The 25,394-nt window shown below is 36.6% G+C and overlaps 1 protein-coding gene across 1 annotated transcript; it reads left to right on the top strand.

Annotated features, from left to right (window-relative positions):
* The first annotated feature begins 1,783 nt into the window (after positions 1–1,783).
* VCAM1 (vascular cell adhesion molecule 1) lies at positions 1,784–21,569 on the top strand. Its single transcript, XM_004026199.4, has 9 exons — positions 1,784–2,376; positions 2,928–3,203; positions 5,471–5,791; positions 7,101–7,367; positions 11,620–11,895; positions 13,714–14,034; positions 14,934–15,200; positions 17,022–17,288; positions 20,647–21,569. Exons 1-9 carry the CDS (start codon positions 2,313–2,315, stop codon positions 20,805–20,807), a joined length of 2,220 nt encoding a protein of 739 aa, XP_004026248.2. The 5' UTR covers positions 1,784–2,312; the 3' UTR covers positions 20,808–21,569.
* Positions 21,570–25,394: the final 3,825 nt, after the last annotated feature.

Below are 25,394 nucleotides of genomic sequence, written 5' to 3'. Positions count from 1 at the left end.
GGGTCCCTCCCACAACACATGGGAATTCAAAATGATATTTCAGTGGGGACATGGCCAAACCATATTATGTGCTTTATGCTACTAATAAAAAGGTTAAACTGAACAAGTTCAAAGACAAAACTCAGTAGTACTTTATTCAGACAGGTTAGTCTAAATCTGTTAACCTTACACTTGCAACTCTGGTCATTCATTAATTCTGCAAATTTTAATAAATGCTTTATTTTAAGCTAAATGCTGAGATGAAAAAATGAAACCATATGAGTTAGCAAAGTAGAAAATATAGGCATATTAACCAGTAAATGCAGAATGATGAATGCTCCATCAATATGCACTTGTTGTAGTGAGGCCACCGAGGAGGGTGCAATCCACTCAACCTGGGAGGAGCAGGTAGGACTTCAGATGTCATCCAACTCAAAGACATAGTGAGGGACTTGATCAAACATTTGCCAAGACCACTATGAGTTAAATGAATAGATTAGGCATTTCTCCAATGTTGCAAGCGTCGAATCATATCCAAACTCAGAACAACATAGCTTGGTCATAATGATCCCAAGGATCCTATTGGCCATTGTCTTTGAGCCTCAAAGGAACATATTAAAACTCCATAATACCCTTTTGATCTATTCTGAAGTTAAGTAGTGAATTTACATGATGATGACACAAACACTGTAAAGGACCTCTGGGTTACTTGTTTATAAGCTAGTATTTCCTGAATCAATTTTTCTGATCCCTAGATATTTGGTAGGTGAAGTCATACCTATATATCCCCACACCCTAGAACAGCATCTCCAACTTATTTTTCCCTCCTTGTCTTTTAGTGGGAGCCACATCAGTATCCAAGAGGAGATCCAGAAGCCTCTCCAACCAGGTAGGGACAGTTATAGATTCCAGACCTCTGCTATGGCCTTTGTTACAGAGTACAAATGTTATATAGTACAAGTTTATTCTACACATCCCATTGAGCCTCTGAGCTTTAGAATTTTCTTGTAGAATTTAATAGTTTTTTCATGCCGTATTTACGTATTATTGCTAGTATTTAGAATTTTCTTCTCCAAATGTATACATTTATTATTGCATTTTTTGTATCCACTAAGTGGAAAATCATGCATTAGATATTGTAGAAGTAGATATAACAATGAACAAGAACTGGTCCTGACCATGAGAGGAACTGATGATCCAATGGGGGAGATAGACCTGCACGTGTTTAATAAAAGGAAGTGGCTATTCCGGTTTCTTTTTGATGGGCAAGCATTTTGCAAGGCCTTGGGCTATGTGTGTGCAAGGCTAAGCCAGTTAGTTAATTGGGATTTTTTTAAAAAGGCACTTCACTGGGGGGAAAAGGAACATAAAGTTGGTTATTGTCCCCTTCCCTATAATGAAAACCTATTATTTTTAATTTTTTAACTGGGTTTGAGGTTAAATCTCACAGCCCAAGAGATTTGCCGCTTCAGATGGATTCCATACACTTGCATTTAAGTATGCAAAAAAATTCCAATTATCCAGCAATTTAACCAAATTATTGGTAACTTTTCTAAAACAAAAAAAAATTATTTCCCTTGTTTTGGCAGCAATTTCAGTTACAGTCCTTTACTTTCTACTCAAGAAAATAGTTTCAAAAAGTTGATGTTTGTTGCTAAAAGAACTATTTTTATGAATAAATATAAAACTAAGAAGTTATGGTGTCTCTTTTTTAAAAAATGACTCATCAAAAGAAATAACTTTTTCCTTTCTCTTGTAAGAGAAAAAAATTAATCTCTTTTAGAATTGCAAACATATTTCCTTGATGGAGAAAATCAATTCACATGGCATAGTCGTTATTTATCCAGTTCAAAAACCAGAGTAGAATTTACTACTCTGTCTCCATTTTTTGTCTCCCCACCCCCTTAACCCACATTGGATTCAGAAAGCTTCATTCTGCAATCACCATTGTCCTTTATCTTTCCAGTAAAGATAGCCTTTTGGAGTCCAAGATGAGGAAAAGCCTGTATTTTATAGTCTTGGAAGTGTCATCTTTTGCCAGGACAGAGAGAGGAGCTTCAGCAGTGAGAGCAACTGAAGGGGTTAATAGTGGAACTTGGCTGGGTGTCTGTTAAACTTTTTTCCCTGGCTCTGCCCTGGGTTTCCCCTTGAAGGGATTTCCCTCCGCCTCTGCAACAAGACCCTTTATAAAGCACAGACTTTCTATTTCACTCCGCTGCATCGGCATCGGGCCTCACTGGCTTCAGGAGCTGAATACCCTCCCAGGCACACACAGGTGGGACACAAATAAGGGTTTTGGAACCACTATTTTCTCATCACAACAGCAACTTAAAATGCCTAGGAAGATGGTCGTGATCCTTGGAGCCTCAAATATACTTTGGATAATGTTTGCAGCTTGTAAGTTATTTCCCTTCATCTGTTTCAAATGTTAGCATTCAATTTTAGCCCTGGTTTTGGCTTCAGTCAGTTTTGCGATAGTAGTGAAGTAAAGACACTAGGATTTTAAACAGTAGGAAAAGTTAATTTAGCCTAACTTTTAATATGCAATTGAGTTTTGCTATATACCATTGTACTGTCATAGTTAGAGCTGAAAATTGATGTTTTTGGTATCTTTTTTTCCAAAGGCAATTGAGTAATTTGGATTCTGTCTCTAGTCGGTCTGTCTCTTTAGTTTCCTATACTTGACAATGAGGTCAAACTTAGCAAATAACAAAACAGCTTTGATAAATGGGCATCAAGGTTGGAACTGAGAATTCTCTTTACTGAAGATGATTCCATAAACTTTTTTGGCAGTGACTTCGGTGCTTTTTGGCTACCTTGCAGTTAGTTTGAAGCAGCTTAGGAAAGAGATCAGTCTGATCATATTTTAGACATTATACAGAGAAGAAGGAGGAGAATACTAGACAAACTAGTGGTAAATTTGCTTCTGTCTTTTTTTGCTTTTGCAGCTCAAGCTTTTAAAATCGAGACCACCCCAGAATCTAGATATCTTGCTCAGATTGGTGACTCCGTCTCACTGACTTGCAGCACCACAGGCTGTGAGTCCCCATTTTTCTCTTGGAGAACCCAGATAGATAGTCCACTGAATGGGAAGGTGACGAATGAGGGGACCACATCTACGCTGACAATGAATCCTGTTAGTTTTGGGAACGAACACTCTTACCTGTGCACAGCAACTTGTGAATCTAGGAAACTGGAAAAAGGAATCCAGGTGGAGATCTACTGTGAGTGCTTTAGAAAATCTTTGTTTTTCTCTCAATTTTACTTTAAAATCACTTTTTAAAAATGATATTTTAAAAAAAGTTTTAAAATGGATATTCATGTACAGATTCTTGGCTAAAGAACATACAACATCAGGAAAGCTAGGGACAGCTAAGGCCAACATGAGAGAGAGCAGGAATCCAAATCTTGGCTTCTATTTCTACCTCTGCCACAAACACAGTGACCATGTATAAGACTCAACCTCTCTGGGCTCTGGTTTCCTTAGCTGTAAAATGATCATTTCTAAGGTTCTTTTTGTTTTATTAAAAAATATTTCCATTTGATTACATCCTTACATGTTTACTTGATTATGTGTCTGATTGATTTATGAATTCCATCCTTCAGGGATTTTCTATTCATTTATTCTTATGCAATTTGATGCTTAAAATTAGTTTAAACATTAAGTAGATCTATAGTTAGTAATATGTATTAGTATAAAAGTGTTCTCCTTAGACATAATTGTTAATATCTGGAAACGTTTCAATCATTTGACTTTGGTGTTGACACATTTAAGATTTTTTTTTGGTTTTTTTGGTGCCATGAAGCCTTGGTGCTCAACTGCTCAACCTCAAAGATATTTATATAATGAACTAGATTTGCCTCATGAAAGTGAGTGGATGTCCTTAGTTTACCAGCCTGCCAAAATGCATCCCACTCCATTCTCCATTCAGCAAACAAAGTTAGCAAGAGGAGTAAAAAACTAACCAGACATAAATCATTTGCCTTTTGTTACTGATGGCCTCTCTTTCTAAAAAACTGAACCCATTTATGGTCATGTCTTCATGAAGACCTCATTTGATTATAATTACTTTGGTTCCGTTCTATTGTACCGGAGCTCAACTTTTCCCAGTAACCTTAATTGATTCTGCAACAAGCCGCATGTGTTGCTCAAGCTTCCCAAGAAACTGTGCTTGGCCGGCTGCTTTCAATTATGCTGGTTGTATGTGCATAGTTTATGTCTGTGCAGCCTCCCGAGCTCCTTGAAAGCTTCCCTTATGTAAATACAGGGAAAAGTAGCAAGTTCTTATGTTACCTGACATCGAACTGCGTGAATTAGAGGAACATTTCTTACAGAATATGAGGGACAGAAATTATTGCCGGAAAAATGAAAAATACCATGTTTCTTCACATAGCAAAGAATTTCCAGCTCCTTTCTCTTTTGCCCACTAGTACCAAATAGTTGAAGATTTAAGAAAGAGAAATGAAGACGCTTCTGGTTTTAATTATCTTGCCTGAGGTTTTTCTCCAAGAGTGTCTGTTTCTCATTATGTATAACAGTTCTGTCTCCTTTCCACATTTGATTATAATAGTGGTTAGAGTTGAGACCTTTGTATTCTTTTTGCTACACAGTTTTGAATCCACCAATATGTTACTTCATGATAATGCATAATGAAAAAGGTAACTCTTGCAAAGGAGGCAATGGCCACGTGAAGTAGTGTATTTCCTTGTACTAGAAGCTTCAATGGAACACTTGTTGGGATAGTGAGTTAGGCATTTCAGGAGGCAAATATGTGTTCCAGAACATAAAGATTGCACAAATGTATCTTTCTGGTGGATGAATTCCTGTCAGAGGCACCATTTTCAGAAGCTAATTACTTAAAGTTGGTCTTTTCATTTCTTAGAATATCTTGACAATAACTATTCTTTGCAATGACATTCCAAGCCTTACAGTCATTATCTGTAAAATGGAAATATATCTGCCCTGACTATAATAAGAAAATGTGATGTAACATAATGTAAATCTGTAGTAGCAAACAGAGTAATGGAAATCCTGAGTTTAAATCCCAGCTTTACCATTTACTAGGTGTGTGACCTTAGACAAGTTATGTAAATGTACTAAGTCCAAGTCTTCTTTTCTGTGAAATGTGATCTCTATCTCCTAGAGTTATTGTGAGGATAAAATGAAATCATTCATGTTAAATCTATAGCACAGTGACAGCCACATGTAAGGTTCAATATAAACATTATTTTTTCTTCTTTCTTTTACTGTAATAACATGCAACTCTTAATATATACAGGATCAGAATTGAATAATGTTGTAAAAAATGTTTGCTTCCAATTCTTGTGCCTTGAACTCACCCCAAATCATGAAAGGCTATTTAAACAATTCTGTCGTATTAAGACTATATTAACAAAAACGCTAGACTTGATTTGCATTGTGTTAAAGCGGTAAGAGACCTTATATCACATTAGCAAAAAGCCCATCCATGTATTTGTTTGGCGTTTTCAGCTTTTCCTAAGGATCCAGAGATTCATTTGAGTGGCCCTCTGGAGGCTGGGAAGCCGATCACAGTCAAGTGTTCGGTTGCTGATGTATACCCATTTGACAGGCTGGAGATAGACTTACTGAAAGGAGATCATCTCATGAAGAGTCAGGAATTTCTGGAGGATGCAGACAGGAAGTCCCTGGAAACGAAGAGTTTGGAAGTAACCTTTACTCCTGTCATTGAGGATATTAGAAAACTTCTTGTTTGCCGAGCTAAATTACACATTGATGAAATGGATTCTGTGCCCACAGAAAGGCGGGCTGTAAAAGAATTGCAAGTCTACAGTAAGTACTTGTGTGATGTGTTCCAGTCTTTGTGGGAATCCCACCTTGGTTGTGTATAGCAATAAACTTAGCAGAAAAGTAAAAAAACAAACAAACAAACAAAAAAACCAAAAAACCCTTGTACATAGTTTGTATTCCATTTGTATTCATTCAGAACATAATGTTTGCCAATAGTATAATTCAGTGAAAAGAACACTGGATTTGGACTGAGAAGGCTTGAGCTTAATTTCTGGCTCTATTAACTGTGTGAGTTTGGGTTACTTAATTTCTCTATTTCCCAGTGTATAAAAGGGGAATAGTAATACCACCTGATTGGGTAGTGGGAAATAGGCTCAAATGATAAAACATTTTAATATTGTTTTGTAAACTCTTATAGTATGCCTTGAACTATTAGTTGCACAGGTACAGAAACTTGACAAGGTGATCACTTATTCTCTCTGTGTGTGTATGTGTGTGTGTGTATGCATATGCACATACATACATATGTGCACTGGACAGGGGAAAAATGACGGGGTTTGATTGCCTTCAGTCTCCCTGATACTGCCAGGGGATTTGTGGGAGTCTTGTAGTCCCAGCGTTGTGTAGGAGTGGGCTCACTGTGCTCTGTTCTGGACTAAAATGCTATGTTCTGCACTGGGTACCACATTTAAAGGGAGTATTGCCAACTACGGCATGTTTAGCTGAAAGAGAATGAGCTGGGAAGGCTTTTAACAATATTTTGAGAAGAATAGTCAAGATAGAGGATATTTTTCTGAAGAGAATACAAAACCTGGCTGGAAAAGACATCTAATTAAGCATTTGAAAGACAGTTATATGAAAGAGTGATTTACCTTATTCTGTAACAGCACAGGGCTGAATTATGGCCAATATGTTTAAAATAGTATAGAGAGAAGATTTCAGCTCAATGGGGAGAAATGTGCTAATATGTAGAGCTGTCCAAAAATCAAATTGACTCTTTTGGAAAGCAGTGGGTTGATTCTCTCAGTAAATGTTGAAGCTGACTTGAATGGGCACTTGGCAAGAATGCTTAAATGGGACTCCTACCCTTAAGTGGGAGGTTAAGCCACATGGTTCTTCTGAATTTCTGAGTATCTATAACCATCTGAAAAATATGAAACATCAACTAAACTTGATCAGTTTAGTCAGAAACTGGATAGACTATTTTGAATGATTCAGCAGTTCTTTATACTAATTTGGCAGAGTAATTTCATCAAATTGGTGGAAGCACATAAATACTAAGAGAAATACATTACCTCTGTTGCACTGGGATGATGCTTAGCAATTGCTAATATTATTTTTGCCTTTTCAGTATCACCCAAGGATACAGTTATTTCTGTGAATCCATCCACAAAGCTGCAAGAAGGTGGCTCTGTGACCATGACCTGTTCCAGTGAGGGTCTACCAGCTCCAGAGATTTTCTGGAGTAAGAAATTAGATAATGGGAATCTACAGCACCTTTCTGGAAATGCAACTCTCACCTTAATTGCTATGAGGATGGAAGATTCTGGAATTTATGTGTGTGAAGGAGTTAATTTGATTGGGAAAAACAGAAAAGAGGTGGAATTAATTGTTCAAGGTGAGTAGAATGTGAAAAAGGAATGATAAAGGTGCTGTCAGTGGGATTTGAGCAATAGTCAACACAGCTTCAATGCTGAAATTGCTTCCCTTAGTTTCACTGATGACCTATCTGATTGCCATATCCTTTAGCACAAATATATGTTTATCTTACTAGTACTCTGTGGAAGTCCTCCCTCCCAGAGTTTCCATGGCTCTGCTTTTCTGATTCTTTTTCATCTCATATCACTTTTTCTCTGCTTCATTCCTGCACTTTCTCTCTTCCTCCTTCCCCTTGGATATTGGTATTTTCAAGTTTACACCCCTGGGTCCTCTTCTGTTCTCACGCTAGACTCCCAAGAATTGGACTACAATATGTTGATTGCTCCCAAATTCATGTTCCAATTCCATGCTGTTAAATCCTGTCAGTTCTACCTCAAAATGCTCCCTGGAATATGACCTCTTCTTCACCCCACTTGCCATTGCCTTAGTTTATCATCTCTCACTTGAGCTCCTGCAAGATATTCTTACATAACAGCATTTGCTAAACACCAGATAGGTTTCTGGCACTTTCCATATGCCATCCTCAAGAAATAACTAAAAAGTAAGTATTTTGTATTCATTTTACAGATGAGAGAGTGGAATCTCCCAGAGATTAATAATGTCACCACCTATTGATTGTACACCTAATATTTCCCAGGAATTCTATATTCTGCTTTATATATTTTATCTCATTAATCTTTACCACAACACTATTAAAAACCCAGGCTCAGCATAGTTCATACTTTTCCTGGGGCTAAATAGCTCTTTAGTTGCATTTACTATGATTTTAATGCAGGTTCATTTTAATGAAAACCCCTTTGCCTTTTTAATTTTATAGCTAATTGTCTTTATTATTTCTTTTTTAAAATATTTTTAATTGATAAATCATGATTGTATACATTTATAGATTACAATGTGATGTTTGGTATAGGTATACAATGTAGAATGATTAAGTCAAGTCAACAAATCCATTGCCTCACTTGCTCTTTTGTGGTGATACATTTGAAATTCACTTTCTTAGCTATTTTTAAATATACAATATATTATCATTAACTATAGTCATCATGATGTACAATAGATCTAAACAACTTACTCTCCTGTCTAACTGAACCTTTGTACCCATTGACCAACATCTCCTTGTTCCCTTCCACTCCTCGCCCCAGCCTCTGGTAACCACCATTCTACTCTCTACTTCTATGACTTTAGAAGTAGATCCCACATGTAAGTGAGATCAGGAGGTACTGGCTTCTCTGTGCCTGGCTTGTTTCACTTAGCATAGTGTCCTCTGGGTTCATCCCTTTTGTTGCAAATGACAGAATTTCCTCTTTTGTTTTTTAAGGCTGAATAATATTTCACATATTTTATGGCTAATTATCTTTAAATAGTCTCCCTGCTAACATTCTGTCCCTAATATAATCAATCTTATGCACTGCTCCCAGGGTTTATTACCTTAAACAAAAAGGTGCTCATTTTCTATAACTTCCATCACATTTCTTAAAACTGTCACACAGAACTCTTTATGATCTGGTCAGAAACTACCTTTGCAGATCTGTTGATGACTCAGTGCCTCTGCTTATGCTGTTCCTTCTGCCTGAAATGGCCTTTCTCCTTCCTTCATCTGGCAAAATCTTAGCCATTCTCCAATACGAAGCTCATGTCAGCCTCCCAGTTCCAGACTGTGTCAGACCAAACTACATATTCTTTCCTTCGTGTACACTCAACACTCCTTATAGTCATGTATGCTATTCTGTTCAGTTCAACAAATATTAAGAGCCCTTGTCCAAGAATCCAAGAATTGTACTTGGTACTGGGGGTACAGATATGAAAAAGATATGACAACTGCCCTAGGGGAGCATACAAACTAGGAAGGAAGGACAGGCATATAAATAGGTAACTCACATATTCCTTAGTAAGAGCCAAAATAATATATCTTTTTAAATGTGTCTTTCCACTAAACTGTAAATTCCTGCTCCGGGCACAATGGCTCAAGCCTATAATCCCAGCACTTTGGGAGGCTTAGGTGGAAGGATTGCTTGAGGCCAGGAGTACAAGACCAGCCTCGGCAACATAGTGAGACCTCCTGTTTCTATTTAATTTTTAAAAAATCTGTAAACTCCTTAAAATTAGGAATTCTCTCTCTCTGTGTGTGTGTGTGTGTGTGTGTGTGTGTGTGTGAATGTTTGGATTCTTAGCAGTACCTAACACATAATAAATGTTCAGTAAATGTTTGCTGAATTAATGAATAGATTATAAACATGGGCAGCATAGTCTTTTGTTTGTTTGTTTTAGGAAATGAGATCTTGCTATGTTGCCCACACTGAAGTCAAACTCCTAGGCTCGAGTGATCCTCCCACCCTAGCTGCCTGAGTAGCTGGGATTATAGGCACGTGCTACTACACCCAGCTCAACACAAATTTTTAAATTGTGAAAACATGGTATTTAAACTTGGATGATTAAAATAAAAATCAAACTCACCATAAGTAGATTATCTCGGTTGGATGTTAGGTTAGCATTCTCAAGTGACCAGGAAAGATGTTATACTACTAAAAGTGTGTAAAGCTAATCATTCACCCTGGAATAATGCCACTCCATAATAAACTGTATCCTATTTAAATGTACAAAGGACATGTATTTTGGGGCTGGGGAGAGTTGTTTTGCACTTTGCATCACATGGGATACTACTGGCCTAAAGTACTGAAAGTACTTTCAGAGAAACCTTCAGCTACCTAAAAGAGTTACTCCTCCAATGGTTCCCAGTTCACATGGCAATACATGTGGCCACTGTAAAGAATGACTTGAGAAATGTTCACAGACAGGCAGTGGATCTGTTTTTTAAAGTTCCTCATTCTCACACTAGCATATAAGAAATTCAGAAGCTCTGGTCGTTTTTGTGAATGAGCTCTCTTTCAAAATCTAATAGCATATCAGTTTATTGAGGAGAATCTTCTTCAGAAAATACTAAGATGTCACAATTAGACAAACCTATTGAGAAAAATAACTTATGGCACAGATGAGAACCATGCAAAATATAATATGTTTGGATTATTTATATATTGAGATTTCTTTCTTTTACCTTAAGCCTGTAATTTACAAGTAAGATTTCAGTGATTTTTATGGGGGGTCTCATCTGTTGCTTTAAAAGTTGCCCAAACACTCCCAGTTTCTTCAGGGAAACAGAGCCAAGATGTGGTGTTCCCTTTCTCCCTAAATAGCAGTCATCCAAAAGAAGCCCATGCACCCAGCCGGGATAGCGCTGATGGCCAAAGAGCATTCCTGGATATTTGAATCTTAGGAGTTTGCCCTCACATCTCGGCTTTCAGACCCTGAATTAATTGTAAAATATTTTTATATTGCATCAGGCAAATTTTGGAGGTGACTTATGTATCATTTTAATGCTTAGATTTTGACTTTGATTTCAGGATGATGCTATGTGACTTTCAGTGGTATAACTGTATTATTGGAACAGAAGCTCTAAATGCTTGTCCACTGTGGGCATTGTATCTAATTAGAAGACATTTTTTTGTAGCTTTTTCCAGTACCTCTTTTAGACCATTTTATCGCCATATGAGGATGACTTGATTTAGTTGTTGTAGCAACTGAAAAGCTGGGATCTTGAATCAGACCCACCTGGCATCAAGTCCTAATTTTGCTGCTTGCAAACTGGGCAAAGTTATTTAGCATTTCTGAGCCTAAATTTCCTCAAGAAGAAAAAGGAGGGGGAAAAGGAGGAAGAGAAAGAGTAGAAGCAGAAAGAGAAGGCAAAGAGGAAAGAATAGTACTAGTGTACGAAATTGTTGTGAGGATTAAATGAGAATATATATATATATATATATATATATATATATATATATATATATATACATGGTAATTTAGATAGTGCTTGACACACAAGAACCACTTAAATTATGTGAGTGATTGTCCACTCTTACAGTGATTTGATAAACTACATTTGAGCAGATACTCTATTATTGCTGTGAAGAGATAGCAACCTCTCTTGACAAATTTTTATCTATTCAATTTGTTAAATGAATGAATCAACAAACTATCGTGGTTTCATTCTTAAAAGATGTGGTCTCATTTCTGATGGTCCCAAGGTGGAAAAGAGTAATTTCTTCTTGGCATGGATATTAGCTGAAAGGAGATCAGGAAAAATAAAGATCATATGTCAGAATGTGATGAAAGAAGAAAAGAATCTTATGTTCTTTTCATCTTGTTTTCCACCTGTGTCCCAGAGAAACCATTTACTGTTGAGATCTCCCCTGGACCCCGGATTGCTGCTCAGATTGGAGACTCAGTCATGTTGACATGTAGTGTCATGGGCTGTGAATCCCCATCTTTCTCCTGGAGAACCCAGATAGACAGCCCTCTGAGCGGGAAGGTGAGGAGTGAGGGGACCAATTCCACGCTGACCCTGAGCCCTGTGAGTTTTGAGAACGAACACTCTTATCTGTGCACAGTGACTTGTGGACATAAGAAACTGGAAAAGGGAATCCAGGTGGAGCTCTACTGTAAGTGGTTTTCAGAATTGTTTATTGGTTTTTTTTTCAGTTCTATTGGAAGAAAAAGAATGCAAGTCTGTGAAGTGCAATGAAATCCTTATGTTTAGAAAAGGAATTTAGCCTTGTGAATTTTGTTCCTAAATCTGAATCAGAATGGTTTGATGCAACATAATTAGCCTAAATCTTAAGTATATATTACATATGTACACAGCACCCACAATCCTTGGTTTATGCCTTGTCAATACTCTCTCATCATGCACTTGAACACACTCCATGCTGGAGGTGAGCGCATTGGGGTCAGTGCCCATTCAGAGGACTGGGTGGAGGTGACTACTGTTCAGCTACTCCAGTTGGGAATGAGTAGTTTTAAACTGTTTTAAGGCACTGTTTTAAAGGCACATTGGAAGAGCTGTCTGCAGGATGGGAAAAAAATAAGGGAATAGGAAGCAGAAGGAAGCCAAAATTAAAGATAAGAAGTTAGATTGGGGATGGGGATAGTCAGTGGCAGTGGCTCAGGTGAAAAGCAGAATCAGGAAGCAGCACTAGATCTTAATGTTGATTTATGCCACCTACATATACTACACTTTCTCTCACTCTTCTTTTGTCTTAATAAACATTCTTTGCAACCTCAAATCTCTATGAACTTGACATTGCTGGAGTTCCTCAGTCCATATTGAATGAAGAACAAAATATGCAAAGTGACCATAAAGTTATTTTTTTTTTTTGAGGGGGTCACTCTGCCTTGTTTTATTCAGTAGAACTCAAGAGAACATATTGTAGAGATTTTCTACCAGAAACCCTGACCAAACTTGTGTTACCCTTCAGGATTTTGTTCAGAATGAGTTACAGTATGCCTGTAAAGGGATTTGGGTCTCTCCAAAGAAAGATAAATTTTATTTGCATTATCATATTACCCAGAGTCCATGATCTGCTGAGATAGGCACATTCCCAGCAGAAATGAGAACCAGCAGTGGAGTCTTATTGCAACATAGAAATATTTGAGCATGTATCACTTTAACAACACTTTGGTTAAGGAAAAAAATGTTTAAGCATTATTCTTGCCCTTGATAGCTATCTTAGTCTCATTTTACTGATTTGTACTGTATTATAAAGAACACAGTTAAGGCAGTTCTTGATTACAAGTATTATCTGAGAAATATTTAAAACTTGCTGCCTAAATTTGGTCATTAAAATTTAAACTAAGTTGAGAACTTCCTTGTTTGTCTTATTTGATACTGAGAGACTGCACAGCTCTGTAAAACCAAAGCTGGGCTCTGAGGTCAGAGAAATATGGATTCGCAGCCCATCTCAGTGACTTACTAGGTATAATGTGTGAAGAAAGTCTCTTAGCCTCTATATGTTTCAGTATTCCTGGCTGTAAAATAAGTAATACTCATTTTACGCAGCTGCTTTGAAGACTGAGATAATGAATATTAGGGGACTAGTTTACAATAAGTATTCAACATAACATGGCAAATTTTAAAACATGAAATATATACTTACTAAATAAGATGGTGGAAACTGATGTGTACTTAGAAAAGGTCAAGCCATGGCACACAGCAAGATTGCATATTAAGAAGAAAAAAAAATAAGTGAAAATTTATTACTCAATGACTGGATATACTAAGTAGTTTTTGTTTCTAACATTATTCATATATAATATCATAAATATGTCATTTATAAATACTGTCATTACTTATATATTGACAGTCATTCTATCCCAGGTGACTTAAAGCTGTCATTTTTAGGGCTTTACATTTAATAAAACTTAGCTCAATTTTTCCTTGAATATCAAGAATAAAAATCGTTTTTGCTTGCGATTTGCAGCATTCCCTAGAGATCCAGAAATCGAGATGAGTGGTGACCTCGTGAATGGGAGTTCCGTCACTGTAAGCTGCAAGGTTCCTAGCGTGTACCCCCTTGACCGGTTGGAGATTGAATTACTTAAGGGGGAGACTATTCTGGAGAATATAGAGTTTTTGGAGGATACGGATATGAAATCTCTAGAGAACAAAAGTTTGGAAATGACCTTCATCCCCACCATTGAAGATACTGGAAAAGCTCTTGTTTGTCAGGCTAAGTTACATATTGATGACATGGAATTCGAACCCAAACAAAGGCAGAGTATGCAAACACTTTATGTCAATGGTAAGTACATATGTGAGGTATCTACAGTTTAATACCTGTCTCTTTATCGTGTTTGCCAGGCAATAGTTAACATAAGGTTAATCGTTAAAACCTCTGTGGAGAAAAAACATTACTGAAAAGAAATTTCAAAATAATGATGATTGTAACAAATCACCCTCCCTAAACTTAAAATAGTAACTATTTACTGGCTTATGATGCTTTGAGTAGGCAATTTAGGAAGGGACCAGCTAGGCAGTTATTCTGTTCAATATGGTATTAGCTGAGCTCACTCGTGCATTTTCAGTAAGGTTAGCAGGGCTGGCTGGTCTCAGATGACTTCACCCACATGTCTGGAGCCATATCTGGGATGACTTGGCCTCTCTTTCTTTATGTGGTGTCACCCTGAGGAACAGTAGCCTAGATTTACTCTCCAGAGCTCAGTGTTTCAAGAAGGTGTAAATGAAAGCAGCCTCTTCAAGGCCTGGGTTTGGAAGTCCTACAGTGTTACTTCTTCTTCCACATTCAATTGGTCAAAGTGAGTCATGAGGCCAGCCTAGAGATTCAAGGGGTGGAAAAATAGACCACATCTTTTCACAGAAGGAGATTCAAATAATTCACAGTCATGTTGACTCTACCATAAATGGCAGTACACACTATCATTGACCCTCGTCATTCTTTGGTTGCAAGGAAGTGTATATTGAACTTACTTCCATTAGAAAACACCATGACGTGTCCATGTTCTACTCTATCATTTGGTATCAGCTAAAGTAAATGAGGACCAAAACCTCTTGTGGTAAATTATCAAGGTTTACAAACTCTTTGAGTCTGCTGAATCCATAGCCCAGTTTTGCAACATTATTAAAACTCTTTGGAACTCAGGGCATAATAGGTCAAGCTAACAAGCGTCTCTGCCTTTTCAGTTGCCCCCAGAGATACAACCGTCTTGGTCAGCCCTTCCTCCATCCTGGAGGAAGGCAGCTCTGTGAATATGACATGCTTGAGCCAAGGCTTTCCTGCTCCGAAAATTCTGTGGAGCAGGCAGCTCCCTAACGGGGAGCTACAGCCTCTTTCTGAGAATGCAACTCTCACCTTAATTTCTACAAAAATGGAAGATTCTGGGGTTTATTTATGTGAAGGAATTAACCAGGCTGGAAGAAGCGGAAAGGAAGTGGAATTAATTATCCAAGGTGAGCAGAGTGTGAGTAATGAGTTATCCTTGCTAGTAATGTTTTTGGTTATGTTACTGATTATGAGTAAAGTCTTTGAAAACAAAATTTTTACTACAAAAGTGTGATGAGGGTTTTGAAGAGTTTATGATGTTTCCAATGTATGGAGAAATCTCCTGAAATTGTCCTTTCTCATGAATTGTTACAAGTTTCTTATCCTGAGATTCTTTTAAACTCAAGTAAAATGCAAGCCTTCAGAACCTGTGTCAGAAGTTCCAGTTACACTTATGAGGCAATGGTTATGGTATTGAAATAAGAATAGGAAGAGGAATATCTGCATTTGGGATTATGTAGGATTAAAGCTACCATATCTGGCTGAATTGAACTCTGAGTGGCAATCTCACAAGATGGCCAGTAGTATTTGCTTAGAAGCCTAAGCTGGCACTTAAGTCTTTTGCAAATTCTGAGATTATGAGTAGCCATGACTCTGTCCTTTGGTTCATCAGCCTGAGAGCATGGAACCACTAAAGTAGATTAAGTCAACAGATCTAGGCCCCTTCTCTTTAGGATGGAGACCCAAGATTGAGAACAAGACAATTCTTAGTTTGCAGGTTGAAGCCATATGGAGTTAAGAGCAAAATCATCAGGTGATCAATGTGGATTTCCTCTATCCCATCCCTTTTGGGTATCAGGGTTCTTTTCTTTGCCAGGGTTGTCATTTCCTCTATTACCCCTTGGCATTATTCCCACTAAGATATTAGTGACTTTCTTGTTATCTCAACTCAATAAGATTTGTATTTTAGAAGAAGAATATTGGAAAGACAATACACATCCTTAAAAAACAGACAAACAAACAAACAAAAAAACCTTTTGGATGGTTGTCATGACCTTGGATGGGGAAAGAATTTCAAATCGACTTACAAAATAGAAGACCTTAATAGGGATTAAAAATTGGTGATATGGTACCTGCCTCCAGTGGTTGTTGCATTAATAGAGATGTTATATGTCAAGTACTTAGCTCAGTGCTTGGAACTTAATAAATGGCAGTAGTATTGTTAAGGATAGTGAAAAAGCCACGTCTGTACAGCTTAACTTCTTGATTGAAGGATCCAACTCAAAACTCAGAAACCTGTAAAGGCCTTTGTACTTCAAGGAAATTTTTGCAAAACAGTATTACAAAAAATTAAGTTTCTATTTCACATCTGAATTCTATAGCTCTTTATTAAACACTGTATTTGTCAATTTTCACACTGCTATAAAGATACTACTTGAGATTGGTAATTTATAAAAGAGGTTTAATACAGTTCCACATGGCTGGGAAGACCTCACAAAATGTGCAATCATGGCAGAGGAGAAAGGGAAGCAAGGCACACCTTAACATGGCGGCAGGCAAGAGAGAGTGAGGAAGTGCCACACTTTAAAACCAAAAGTTCTTGTAAAAACTCATTCACTATCATGAGAACAGCATGGGGGAAACAGCCCCCATGATCCAGTCACCTCTCACCAGGTTCCTCCCTCAAAACGTGAGGATTACAATTCAAGTTGAGACCTGGATGGGGACACAGAGCCAAACCATATCAAACACCTATTCTTTGTGCTAGGCTGGGTAAATAATTATATTAAGGAACATGAAAGAAGCATAAGCCATGTACTCTCTTAGTTAAAACATGATCATTTCCAACAATCCAGCAATGCTTGACTTCTTTACTTGCCCTTCTTAACATTTAATGCAAACACTAAGCATAAGTAGCTCCAGGGAAGCTGTTGCTGATGTTGCTAAATTAATATGGAATTGGTTTATATTTCACTCAATCAGAGATGCCTTTTAAATTCTCTTTACAGTTACTCCAAAGGACATAAAACTTACAGCTTTTCCTTCTGAGAGTGTCAAAGAAGGAGACACTGTCATCATCTCTTGTACATGTGGAAATGTTCCAGAAACATGGATAATCCTGAAGAAAAAAGCGGAGACAGGAGACACAGTACTAAAATCTATAGATGGCGCCTATACCATCCGAAAGGCCCAGTTGAAGGATGCGGGAGTATATGAATGTGAATCTAAAAACAAAGTTGGCTCACAATTAAGAAGTTTAACACTTGATGTTCAAGGTGAGTTTGTTTTGAGTTTTTGTTTTTGTTTTCTTGGTAATAGTTCAGAGGTTCCAAGGATTACTAAGAGTTTCCAATATTTGATGAATGAGTTGGCAAAATGGAGCTGTGGTTTATTTCTTAAGGATTCTTGGAAAAATCAAGCACAGCTGCTTTATCCTATAAAGTTTAGCCAGGAAGTTGACATTAATCATTCGTGACTGAGGAATTCCTGCTTCTTTTTTCAGTTTACAATTTATCATTTGTCTCTGAGGTCTTGCAGTTGCTAAATGTTTAACCATATTTTCAAACCTTTTCCCAGGAGGTTATAAGGAAACTAAAGAAGTAGGATTGGCACATTGAAAAAGAAGGGTTCTATCCAGACCCTCTTCCTTTCTACCAGAAGGAAACACTATTTTCTGAACATGGAGTAACTGCAATTTTCTGGATTGGCTCTTTTCAGGATAATAATTGGGAATAGTAAACTTGATCCTGAACAACATAAAAAAATCTCTAGACTATCGAAAAGCCTCATTAAAATTCCAACCCACTTGCCATCCTACTCTATTCTGGTGGACAGAGAAAGAGAGGAGCAGTATCCTCATTGGAGAAACTTCAGGGGCCCCTTAATCTCCTAAGCCCTCTTGTGAATGCACAGTTGGTAGGATCTGCTGATCTTATTGGTGTAAGCAAAATACATCAGCCTTGGCTGATCAGTATCGCACCCCTTGCACACCAATTAGCTGCTATTGTGTAATGGAGGCCATACTTGGCGGTGGAGTGCAAACAGGACTGCAAACAAATGCCAAGTCTTAAGAGGTCTGGCACTTGGCTATTGGAGTGAGCAATCACTTGTCAATGCAGAGAAAATTTGAATCTACATCAAAAACAGGTAAAATTTTTGTTCGTCTACCCAAATTTCTCAAAATGGCAAGCCTTACCATATGTATGTTTTCCATCTTCACAGTACCTCCTCAAAACATGAGAATAGCTATATAGCTATACATCCATCTAGAAATGTTAAAGAAGGGGAAAACATCACGATTATATATGAAACTTCTAGTCATCCACCTGCAGTGATTATCCTGAAAAGAATTGATCTAGCCAATGAAGTTACTACGTGTTCAAAGAAGGGAACATTTACTTTGTATCATGTCACTCAAAATGATTCAGGGGTATATGTAATCAGTGCTTCCAATGAGGTTGGGGATGATTCTGGACAGATTGCAATCTCAGTTATGAGTAGGTTGAATTTATTCATCCCTATTTTCTTTAATCCTTAATGCCTCTGGGCCACCTTTAATTAAGCCTAGCCCTGGGAAATTGGTCCCCTAACATTTCTGTAATTCTTTTGTTAATTAATTGTGACCTTTTAAAGACACATCAAACCTGCTTCTCTACTTTTTGACTCTGTCTCACACACATTGCTTTATTTTCTAATTGCTTTATCAAATTAGCCACTTACACAGTTGCTACTTTTTACTCATTATTTAAATGAACAATCAAAGAATATTAAGCACTCAGCTAGAAACTCATGCCCCCAAACTGAATATAGTTTAAACTAGCTAAATTTTAATGAAGACCAAAAAATGGATATTTTTCTGGGTATTTTGAACTAGATTTCTTTTGCATTTGGCTGGATTTTTTATTTGTTTCATTTTGTCTTAGCTTGAACGTATTCCATTAATAGAAATCATCAGGATTTTTTAAAGATATTCAGTGTTTATATGACAAATAGAAAATTGTATTTGAAGGTTGCCCTGGCAACTACCTTGGCAGCAAATTTGTATTTTTCTGCCAATGCCTGTGGGGAAGGCTGAAAGGCAAAAGATAATGTATATTACATTGAAAAGAAAGAAAGAAAAGAAATAGAAATAGTATTTCTGTTTCTCAGCATATCATCAATATTGATGCCTATCCATAACCGTGTTGATGGACATCCCATTCAAATATTACCCTTATACTTTGACTAGCTCAGCTCTAGCAAGGGAAAGTCAAAAAGTGAGACAATTATCATTATGCTTAGGGTGAACTGTTTTTCTTCAATAATTTGAAAAAGTGACTTCACATCATCTGATGCTCGTGATTCTTTTTACTTGGTTGACCTCCAGTGATTAGAAAGCTCTGGAAAGAATGTAGTAATCACCAAAGTCAGATCTCTAGTTTCTGCCAGGACTGAGACAATGTATATGCCACTTGGTGAAACTTAATACTTGTGTGGTCACATGATGCTGTGCAAAGTATAAACAGAAGTGAGTCTTCAGTAAATGACACACTATCTTCTTCAGCTGCTCTTATAAAGTTAAGATGTTAAGCAGTATAGCAGCTGTCAGATGATTTTTTTAGCAGATTAGAAAGAATACTAATTTTAAAGTTTTTGTATGCTGTTACCTACTGTACTCCATTTACAACTAAGTGGCAAAAGCAAAATGTAGAGAGAAAAAAATGTTATTAGTGTTTAAAAAATATTTTTTTGGTGCCAACTAGGCCAAGCAGTGAGTCAGGTGCTGGCTGTTCAGTGATGGACTAAGAAGAAAATAGATATACATGTCTTGATGTAATTTTTAGCTTAGGGGAGGAAACTAAACTTAATAAGTAATTACATGGATAAATGTTTAATTAAAAGCTGTAATAAGGGTTTTGAAGGGAAAACGAGTGGGTTTTGAGAATATATTGAGGTTCTTAATTTAGAATGAGGGAGATATAGATCAGAGAATGCCTCTAAGAAACATTTAAGCTGTAACATAATACTGTCCAAAGAACTCCAGTTTATCAAAAGATGATATAAATGCTGAAGAGGAAAAACATATTAATATGCCCTATTTCTGACATAAAAAACATAGAAATTTCTATATATCTCTGAGAAAGCCATTGGCAAGATTTTTTTTTCTCTCACGATCTTATTTGTGGCATTTAGCTATAATGGTCACACTCTGAATATTATAAGGATTTTCTTAGAGAACTGGTTAGTCATTTCAATTCATGGTCATCAGAGTCCCAGTTCTTTAGTAGATATTTTTATTTCCCCAAGCAAGTGCCTCTCTCCAATTCCTGTTCTTGCCTCTCTCCAATTCCTGTTCTTGTTAAAAACTTGTACCCTCCCTGCCATTTTACAACTGAACCTGAATCTATTTGAATCCAAGTTTGTGGAAGCCAACAACTATCATCTTTAGATCCATCATGACCATAGCAACCACCAACTGATTATTTGGATAATTCAGACAAACATGCATCTTGGGTCCTGATGGTCCTTATCACTGCTTTGATTCCCTTCTCTTTGGAGAACTAGTTGTACTGTTATAATAAACATGTAACTGTTGTTATTAAATGCTATCTTTTTGTACTAGATATTAATTGCATCCATTTCGTTATTTTCCAGGAAGAGAAAACAGCAAAGACTATTTTTCTCCTGAGCTTCTCGTGCTCTATTTTGCATCCTCCTTAATAATACCTGCCATTGGAATGATAATTTACTTTGCAAGAAAAGCCAACATGAAGGGGTCATATAGTCTTGTAGAAGCACAGAAATCAAAAGTGTAGCTAATGCTTGATATGTTCAACTGGAGACACTATTTATCTGTGCAAATCCTTGATACTGCTCATCATTCCATGAGAAAAACAATGAGCTGAGAGGCAGACTTCCCTGAATGTATTGAACTTGGAAAGAAATGCCCATCTATGTCCCTTGCTGTGAGCAAGAAGTCAAAGTAAAACTTGCTGCCTGAAAAACAGTAACTGCCATCAAGATGAGAGAACTGGAGGAGTTCCTTGATCTGTATATACAATAACATAATTTGTACATATGTAAAATAAAATTATGCCGTAGCAAGATTGCTTAAAATAGCAACACTCTATATTTAGATTGTTAAAATAACTAGTGTTGCTTGGACTGTTATAATTTAATGCATGTTAGGAAAATTTCACATTAATATTTGCTGACAGCTAACCTTTGTCATCTTTCTTCTATTTTATTCCCTTTAACAAAATTTTATTCCTATATAGTTTATTGACAATAATTTCAGGTTTTGTAAAGATGCCGGGTTTTATATTTTTGTAGACAAATAATAAGCAAAGAGAGCACTGGGTTGGCTTTCAGGTACTAAATACCTCAACCTATGGTATAATGGTTGACTGGGTTTCTCTGTATAGTACTGGCATGGTACGGAGATGTTTCACGAAGTTTGTTCGTCAGACTCCTGTGCAACTTTCCCAATGTGGCCTAAAAATGCAACTTCTTTTTATTTTATTTTGTAAATGTTTAGGTTCTTTTGTATAGTAAAGTGATAATTTCTGGAATTAGAATGGTTGTATGTTTATTATAAACTGCCTCCTTTAGTCACATTGTAGCTCTTTCTGAAGTGCTAAGTTATAAGAGTAAAATATTCAAACTATGGAAATAATACGGATACTCAAAATGTGACCCTCAGACTACTATTATTAAAATTACTGTAGGAACTTGATAAAAATGTAGATTTCTTGGTGCCAGACTAAGACATTGAATAGAAGTGTCTAGTTTTTGGTCCTTGGAATCTGCAATTTTTTAATTTAGAAAAATATACATAAAAAGATTTGATGCAGATGAACATGCACATGTTAATGGGCAACAAATGAACACCTGTGTACAGAACATTAAGAGCAAGAGATAGTATAACTATTCTTCAGAGCCTTTTACATACCACATAGTGATGGCAACACTCTTCCCTCACTGAGCAGTAACCCATAAATATCGTGAATCATACATTGATCATTTCCATGCTTCGTTTGGAGGTTTTTTGTTTGTTTTTTTTTTTTTGAGACGGAGTCTCGCTCTGTCGCCCAGGCTGGAGTGCAGTGGCGCCACCTCGCATCTCGGCTCGCTGCAAGCTCCGCCTCCTGGGTTCACGCCATTCTCCTGCCTCAGTCTCCCTAGTAGCTGGGACGACAGGCGCCCGCCACCACGCCTGGCTAATTTTTTTGTATTTTTAGTAGAGACGGGGTTTCACTGTGTTAGCCAGGATGGCCTCGATCTCCTGACCTCGTGATCCGCCCGCCTCGGCCTCCCAAAGTGCTGGGATTACAGGTGTGAGCCACCGCGCCTCGCCCCTTTGGAGGTTTTATACCTGTCTATGTATCCCTAAGTAGTACATTACTTAGTTTTGCCAGATTTTGCATTTTATATAAATACAATCCAATTATACATTTGCCTTGTAACTATTCTTTCACTCAAAGTTATGTTTTTCATAATACATTTGTGTAGTTATAGGTCATTCATTTTTCTCCACTTGGAATGGATTTTTTTTAACTTTTAAGTTAAGGGGTACAAGTTTAAGTTTGTTACATGGGTAAACTTGTGTCATGGGGGTCTGTGTTGTGCAGATTATTTTATTACCCAAGTATTAACCCTAGTACCCATTAGCTGATTTTCTTGATCCTCTCTCTCTTCCCACCCTCCTTCCTCCAAAAGGCTCCAGTGTGTGTGTTCCCCTGTATGCGTCCATGTGTTCTCATCATTTAGCTCCCACTCATGAGTGAGAACATGTGGCATTTGGTTTTCTGTGTTAGTTTGCTAAGGATAATGGCCTCCAGCTTCATCCATATCTCTGCAAAGAACATGATCTCATTCTTTTTTATGGCTGTATAGTTGGAATGGATTTGTTTATACAACGCAGGGTGGGTATGAAACAATTGTCCCTATACCATTTATTGAAAAGCTCATTATATATATGAATATATATATTTATATTCATAAATTAATATATATTTCTTTTTATAAATGTCTCTTGATTATTCTAGTTTTTGAACTTCCATATAAATTTTAAAGTCATTTTGTTGATATAGAACAAAAAATTAGGATTTTTAACTCAAATTATATTGAATATATAGATCACTTTGAATAGAACTGATATTTTTAAAGCATTGAGTCTTCTAATTCATGAACAAAGTATAGTTATTATTTTTAGATTATCTTTGATGTCTTACAGAAATGTTTTTTTTAATTTCATAAACGCCTTATTCCTTTTAAAAATTTATTTCTATGGAGTTTGGATTTTTATACTATTATTCACAGTATCTTTAAAATTATGTTTATTTGAGGTATAACTTTCATACAATAAAATTCATTAACTACCACCACAATCAAGAAATGCAACTTTTTTTTGTCACTTTAAGATTTCCATCAGGTTCCACTGCAGTGAATCTCCCCACCCACCACCTCCTCTGGCCCTTGGCAAAAATCAATCTGTTTTCTGTTACTATACTCTTGCCTATTCTAGAATTTTATATAAATGAGATTGTACAGTATATAGTATTTTATGTCTGTCTTCCTTCACTTAGCTTGACTCTCCTGAGGTTTATTTATGTCATTATGTATATCAACGGTTTGTTATTTTTTTATTGTTAGAGCATACCACTGAATGCTTATGGTAAAGCTTATTTAGTCATCAGTAGACAATTGGGTTGTTTATGATTTTTGGCTATTGTTAATAAGTCTGGTATAAATATTTAAATACAGATATTTATGTGGATATGTGAATATATATATATATATGGAGAGAGGGAGAGAAAGAAAGAGAGAGACCTAGGATTTTGGTCCCAGTTACTCTACATCTACATAAACACTTGGCATTTGTATTTTAAATTTTTGCCATTCTAGTGTTGGGTCATGGTATCTTACTGTAGTTTTAATTTCCCAGTAACTAATTAGATTGAGCATCTTTTCATATATTTATCATTTTTATATATCTTATTTGGGGAAGCATCTATTAAAAACCATCACCCAAATTTTTATCAGGTTGTCTTCTTATTGAATTCTAAGAGTTCTCTTATATATTCTGAATAGAAATTCTTTATGGAATATACATTTAGCAAATGTTTTCTTTCAGTAATTGCAGTGGCTTGCATTTTCATTTTTTTTTTTTAACAGTGGCTTTGCCTATCCCAAGGCAACAAAGATTTTCTCATTCATTTTTTTCTAGAGGCACCATACTTTTAGTTTTACATTTATGTCTATGACCCAATCCAAATTAATTTTGTGTATGATGTGAGGCCATGGTGAAAGTCATTTTTGCATATGTGTATTCAACCATTATAGCACAATTTGTTGAAAGGACTTTTTCTCTCATGAATTACCTTGACATTTTTGCAAAGAATCGATTGGCCATATTTATGTGGGGCTTTTTTTTTTTTCTTTTGAGACAGAGTCTTGTGCTGTCATCAGGCTGGAGTGCAGTGGCATGATCTTGGCTCACTGCAACCTCTGCCTCCCGGGTTCAAGCAATTCTCCTGCCTCAGCCTCCTGAGTAGCTGGGACTACAGGCATGTGTGTGTGGGGCTATTTCTGAACTTTCTTTTGTGTTCCATAGATTGATATATCTCTTCATACACAATATGACACTATCATGACTACCGTAGCATTATATTATAAGCCTTGAAATCAGATAGTGTGAGATCTCCAATTTTAAACTTCTTCAAAAATTTTTGGCTAGATTAGATCCTTTGCCTTTCCATATGAATTTTAGAATCTGCTTGTCAACTTCTGTAAAAAACCCTGCAAGTATTTTGATTAGGATTCATTGAATCTATACGTTAATTTGGGAAGAATTATCATCTTAAAAATATTGAGTCTTCCAACACACATATGTATAATTTCATCTTCTTAGGTCTTCTTTAGTTTTTTCACCAATGTCTTACTGTTTTCAGTGTGCAAGTCTTATACATTCTTGGCTAAATTTATCTTTAAGTATATCATGGTTTTTGATGTGGTTATAAATGATATTGGTTTTTAAATTTCAGTTTCCAGTTGTTTGTTCCTAATATATGAATATGCAATCAATTTTGTATACTGATTGGGTATTCTTCAACCTTGCTAAACTCCCTACTTCAGTTCTAGTAGTTTTTCGTAGATTCTTTAAGATTTTCTAAGAACATCTTTATTTCTGCCTTCATTTCGTTATGTACCCAGTAGTCATTCAGGAGCAGGTTGTTCAGTTTCCATGTAGCTGAGCGGCTTTGAGTGAGATTCTCAATCCTGAGTTCTAGTTTGATTGCACTGTGGTCTGAGAGATAGTTTGTTATAATTTCTGTTCTTTTACATTTGCTGAGGAGAGCTTTACTTCCAACTATGTGGTCAATTTTGGAATAGGTGTGGTG

The sequence above is a fragment of the Gorilla gorilla genome, chromosome 1 (assembly GCF_029281585.2).
Source record: "Gorilla gorilla gorilla isolate KB3781 chromosome 1, NHGRI_mGorGor1-v2.1_pri, whole genome shotgun sequence".
Lineage (NCBI taxonomy): Eukaryota > Metazoa > Chordata > Mammalia > Primates > Hominidae > Gorilla > Gorilla gorilla.
This window is presented reverse-complemented; position numbering and strand designations above follow the sequence as displayed.